The sequence below is a fragment of the Tamandua tetradactyla genome, chromosome 16 (genome assembly GCF_023851605.1).
Source record: "Tamandua tetradactyla isolate mTamTet1 chromosome 16, mTamTet1.pri, whole genome shotgun sequence".
NCBI classification, from domain to species: Eukaryota; Metazoa; Chordata; class Mammalia; order Pilosa; family Myrmecophagidae; genus Tamandua; species Tamandua tetradactyla.
The window spans coordinates 42,316,484-42,322,483 of record NC_135342.1 but is presented as its reverse complement, the minus strand read 5'-3'; the positions used below and the strand labels follow the sequence as shown (position 1 = coordinate 42,322,483).

The following is a 6,000-nucleotide window of genomic DNA, read 5'->3' as shown; positions in this document are numbered from 1 at the left end:
CATTTTACCTTCTACAAATCTGTCGACTCAGAAAATGTAAGATCTGGATAAGTCTTACAGACTCTGCATTTTGACAGAAAAATTGAGGCCATGAGGGGGTTAGGGCTTAGCTGCCAAAGATCCCATGGTAAGATCATGGGATGAGTCCCAACCCTCTCCCCAGTTCTCCCACCCCATGCACATGCCTCTCTTTCCCTCCCAGAAGAAATCAAGTTCCTGAATTTATCTTGAGCATTTCCTTGCTTTTAATTCTCCAGCTTTATTATTCCCGTTTTCTTTCTTTTTCCTATGACTATTTTTACTGGAAGAAGGAAGGCAGAGAGGAAGGAAAGAGGAAAGAAGACTGGGAAGAAAGAAAGAAAGGAAAAAAAAAAAAAAGTCCTGTCAGCCTCATAATTAATGAGGAGGAAAACCCAATTGAGGGAGCCCTGGTGTGAGTTTCAAGTTGGCTGAGATAATTCCTTTGGGCGCCTTGCAGTTCCGAGCCTCAATTTCCCCTATTTGTCAAACCACAAATCCACGCATCTACCCGACCACCCGTTAGCGTTTTGCCCTCACCACAGACAACTGCCCAGACCCTCTTCGGAGCAATCGCTTTGCCCTCATCCAACATGGCGACTGTGATGACGTCAATTGCTGTCGCCTCCGCCCTCTTCCCTCCCCTTCCCTTGGGGGCGGCGGGCCTAGGCGACGGCCACGGGCAGGCGCATGCGCGGCGGCGGGGCCCGGCCCGCTGTAGCGGCGCGGCGAAGGGGTTCGCCGTCCGCAATTGCCAAGCTGCGACGGCTGCGGCAAGATGGTGTAGCGAGGTCTGCTGGCGGGTGGCGGGTGGCGGGTGGTGGGTGGCAGGGTGCGGGCGAGGCGAGGCGGCCAAGGACTGACGCTGCCTGACGAGCTTGGGCGCAGCGACAGCACGCTGAGGGGGCGTCGCCGCCGCGGGAGGCCGCGCCCGCCATGGCGGCCCGGGCTGTGTTGGATGAGTTCACGGCGCCCGCCGAGAAGGCGGCGCTGCTGGAGCTGAGCCGCGGCCGCATCGAGGGCCTGTTCGGCGTAGATCTGGCGGTGCTCGGCGCGCTTGGCGCAGAGGAACCGCTGCCCGCACGCATCTGGCTGCAGCTCCGGGGGGCGCAGGAGGCGGTGCACAGCGCCAAGGTGAGTCCGACCGTCGCCCCCGCCTGCCTTCCCGACGGGCCCCCCACACCCTCCGCCCTTGAGAGGGAGGTCTCTGGTCCCCTTTTTCTTCCTTGGTGCGGGGACGGCGCAAAGCGCAGTGGCTAACAGCGCAGTCTCCGGGGCCAGCGGATCTCGGCTCTCAGCTTCCCGAGCCACGTGACCTTAGACTAGCGGATTAATCCTGGGGAATCTCAGTTTCCCCATTTGTAAAGTGGCGATGACGACGGCACCTACCTTAGATGGCTGTCGCGAAGATTACAGTAGGTGATGATAATAAGCGCTGACCACTGTGCCTGGCGCGAGTAAGAGTGCAGCGAATGTTGACTGTTATTATCTGTACCCACCTGCGCAGGATGGTGCGCAGGTCCTGATGGCTGAACCGCAGTTTCCTTGTCCACTATCTCGTTCAGCCTTTTCCTCCTAGGCCTCTGCTATAGGGATTCTGAACCTTTTGGGAGTCCCACCCCCTTTGAGAATCATACAGAATCATAATAGTAAAATACTCAGAAAATATCAAGGCAAGATAGAGATCTTTAATAATAATGTTAAAAATAGCATATTAACGAAGAGACTAGTCGAAGTAGAAACATGACAGCTTGGATATGAAGATTGAGGAGTCGGTTGAATCAAAAAATGTCAGGGTTTTTAGCTTCAAAAACAGGAAGTAGGACAAGTGATACTAGAGATGGGCCCATTGGGAAGAGAGGTAGTTTTAGGAGGGAGGAAGCTAAGTTTTGACATTTTCAGCCTATAGCTGATAACCAAGGAGAGCTGTCTTGTAGGCGGTTGGAGGCAGGGGGTGACACCCAATATGTGTTCAGTTCATTTGAATTGGCTTGAACAGGTAAGAGTTGATCCTAGAGGTGTGGCTATAGTTAGAGCTAAAAAAAAATAGCATCACTCCTTGTATTGATGTTCGGTATAACTTTTATAGAGTGCTTATAGCACGTCAAAAGTAATGCTAAATACTTTAGAGGAACTATCTAATGTAGCCCTTAAAAAACCCAATGAGTAGATTTTATAAAACCCTCCCCGCCCCCTTTTTTATTAACAGCTGGGGAAACTGAAACTCAAAGAGGTGAGTCACTTTCTGTCTAAATCAGCATTTCTGCACCTTCATGTGCTCCTTTCCCTCCTTCCCAGGCAAAAAAAAAAAGTCTCTCCTCCCAAGTATCCAAGTTCCTCCAGTTTTTCCTAGCTAGTATATTGGGGGATTCAGGATTCACACCTAGGGTGTTGGACTCCAGAGCTCTTGTTCTTGATGTTTTCCTCCAAAGTGATAAGCTGACTCTCATCTGGGGTGGGGAGGGAGGGTGAGGGAGTCCTTGTTTTACATTCTGTTTCAGAGGTTTCACCGTGCCCTGGAAGAATCTGATTAGCTGTTGTTCCTGACTTTCCTAGGTTTACAAAATCTAGATCTTACTTTTAACATCTTTAGAGGGGATAGGACACTTGGCTGTGTGATTCAATTATTCTGATTTCAGACAACTGGTCTGATTTCTTCCCTGTCCCTTCCCTCCTTCCTTTCTTCCCAGCTACCCAATTTCTTACACTCACCAGGGCTAAAAAAATGTTAGACGTGATTAAATCCTATTATTTCTTCTGAAAGTCTCATGTTTTCATCCCTCTTTTTTCCATTGTTTTCACCCCATTCTTTTTTTTTTTTTTTTTTTTTTTTTTTTTAAAGACAGAGAAGGAAGGAAGGATGGAAGGAAGGAAGGGAGGAAGAAAGGGAAACATTTTTAAACATTTTCTTGTTTTATTATATTTTGTTTGTTTGTTTGTTTTTTACATGGGCTGTGGCCGGGAATCGAACCGGGGTCCTCCGGCACGGCAGGCAAGCACTCTTGCCCGCTGAGCCACCGCGGCCCGCCTCACCCCATTCTTATACGAACTATATTAGATGTCCTGTTGCCAACTCATCTGGTATAAACTCCTCCCCTGACTTACAAAACCCTTCTTAATGCAACCCCACCTTATTTTTTCCAGTTTTCCTTCTTTGCAGTTCTCAGCTTAAACTTCCACTGTAGTCAGACTAGTCTCACTGCTCTTGCTGTGTGTTCTGCTTGCTCCCAGTTCTGCTTTTACTCACCCCGACCATTGACAATGCCTCCTTTGCTCTAACAGAAAAATTCTGCCTGTCCTGCCATACCCTCCCAACTGGAGTTTTTTTCGCCTACCAGCCACTCAGTTTAGCATACACTAATTGGAACAGGTGTGTCTTAAGAGTATTTTGTAGTATGTGTCACCTGCCCGGTTATCTTTGTAATGTCTATTGCTCATAACCCAATCCTCCAACTTGTCAGAAATCCTTTCTTGTGATTCATGGGTAAGAATTGAATGCCGTACTTCAGTTTTTTTTTTTCCAGTTAATTAGTTTTGAAGTTTTTTTTTTTTATTTATTTATTTAAATTTAAAAAATTTTTTTGGAGGAAGAGAAAACTAACTTGATTTAAAAAATTAAGAACAAGAAAGCAAACTTGATTTAACATCTACAATATTTTAAGTTAAGCTGTGTAAGAGAAGAAAGTTTAGGGGAAGAAAAATTTAGTGTAAGGAAGAGTTTTTTATCATTGCCTTGTATATAGAGTCCGATCAAAATAAGATGAGATCAGCTGTTGTAGGTCTTTCTCTGTGGTTAACTTTGTTTTCATTACCATTTGCAAATTCTAGGAAAGAGAACTTGGAGATTTAGTTAGTTAGAACTCCGTTTGCTGGTGGGAGATAGGGGACTGGTAGAAAGTAATAATACTAAAGTGGCCTTTTTTGTCAAAGGGAAAATTTGGCTGTGGAAGCAGCACTTCAGCTGGGTTTCGAGGAGCAGGAATATTCCCAGGTTTCTGACATTCTAGGCAGAAGTGGCTATGAGCAAAGGCTTAGAAGCCAGAAGACATATGGACTGTTACAGTGGAAAATACTGAGGTCCCTTTATGGGAGGTGAAGCCTTGGGGAACAGGAATGCCAAGCTAAGACATTTGGACCTAATTTGATAGGGAGTCACTAAGGATTTTGAGAGGGGGAGAGGCTTGCCTAAAACTTGTAGGATGACTTGGAGGCAGGAAGATCTGACAGTGGAACAGACAGAATTACATTGTTCCAAGTTAGAGTTGGGCATGGCTAGAGCTGTGGTTGCGTGGCAAGGTTTCCCAGGGACTCGGCAGTTGAGTGAATGTGGAGATCAAGGTAAAGGTTTTGAGTCCTGGTGGCAGGATCACCTATGGGTAGGGGTGGAGTAGGACTACCAACCAGAATTTAAGGAAAACGTCTCATATGCCAGGAAATGCACCAGCTGTTGGCTCTTGATCTCAAGGAACCCACAGCCTAGCAAGGGAGACAAACATGGAAACAACAGTACAGTATAATACTCTTATCAGTTAACGTATATGCGACGTGTTAGAGTAATATAGAAGAGGAAGGATTGTTCTGCAGAACTGGATTCTGAAGGATGAATGAGTTTTCCCAGAGCAGTGAGTTCCTGGCAGCAGGAACAGCATATGCAAAACCACATAAATATGAAACATTACAACTTTATCATTGAGTACTCACATGTAAGGGGTGGATGGAGGAAATGTCCAGAGGTAGAAAAGGACCAGGTCTCAAAGAACTTGAGACCCATTAAAGAACATGGATTTTATTCTGCAGGTAAGCAGTGGAGAGTCATGAGAGGTTGTGAGAAGTGAGAGATGCTGTCAGATTTACATTTTTAAAAAGTTCTATTTGTCAGTGTTTACATCTCTAGGATTGTGCTGCTCAGTGTGGTCCATGGACAGTGCTGATTTGTGATGTTATAAGTATAGTATATGCAAAACTTGGGCAATATACTGTAGTCAGGCAGTGATGAGAAGAGGTAAGGTTGAGGAGATCTTAGCCTGGGGAGTGAGAAGAGTCATAACATCTTCCTTTAGATCAGAGATCCACAGACTTACTTGGAATGTTCACTGGGACCAGGCAGGGAGACTGAATAGGAAAGCAGCTGGTTGGTAGGGAGGAACTGTGGTGCCCTGTTTGAGATGGCCGATGCCCATGCTTGGTTACACAGTGTGGGTCTTGTGGTGTCTGATCTTCTTATTCTTCAAGAGAATCCAGGCGTCTGGATTTTATAATGTGAAAGCTGTTTCATTTTAAGTTGGCAACTAATTTATGTTTTAAAACCACTTATGTGAATTGTATCTCAATAAGAATTTGCATGTATATTTTTTAAAGTTAAAGTGGATGTTCTAAAAAAAGCACCATAAAGCCTGCATGTTAAATAAAGCAAGTCAGTAGGCCCAGGTTTAGCTTTTAGACTACCTTTTTGAGACCTCTACTTTAGATGATAGAAGAAGACAGGATGAACAAAGGTACACTTTTTTTTTTCTCATTTAGAGAAGAGGGCATTTGACAGCTTTAATGGCAGTAGTGTGTCCATACGGTAGGATGCTAATTCATTCCTAGAGAGGGAGTGTGAGAGGGCAAAGACAGTGGAATATGGCAGGATAGGTATTGCTGGATGTGTATTGGAAAAGAAAAAATAAAAACTAAAAGAACTGACATAAGGTCTGGGGCAGGTTAGATACCATGAATTTAAGGTGTTACTTTAGCCAGAAATGCTCAAATGGATGATGATTTCTCCCATACGGGAGCTAAGAAAAATTGGAAGTATAGAGATGTAAGGGGCAATTCAGCAAAGCAAATAGGGCCCAGGAACTGTTTTTGAATGGTCAGCTTTTGGGGGGCTAGGATGATTAAAAAATATACAAGTCCTACTTTCTGCTTTCAGTCAACCAACAGTCTGGAGGGGGTTCAGACTATCTGAAGGCAGATGAAAGCAGAAGGGGTGTAATGGAC

General features: G+C 45.4%; 1 protein-coding gene across 1 annotated transcript in view; it reads left to right on the top strand.

Moving 5' to 3' along the window:
* Positions 1-948: 948 nt before the first annotated feature.
* N4BP1 (NEDD4 binding protein 1) overlaps positions 949-6,000 on the top strand; it is an 80,883-nt gene continuing 75,831 nt past the window's right edge. Inside the window, exon 1 of the mRNA XM_077132355.1 lies at positions 949-1,152. Coding sequence (XP_076988470.1) covers positions 955-1,152 — 198 coding nt within the window. The 5' untranslated portion in view covers positions 949-954. The remainder of the gene's footprint in view (positions 1,153-6,000) is intronic.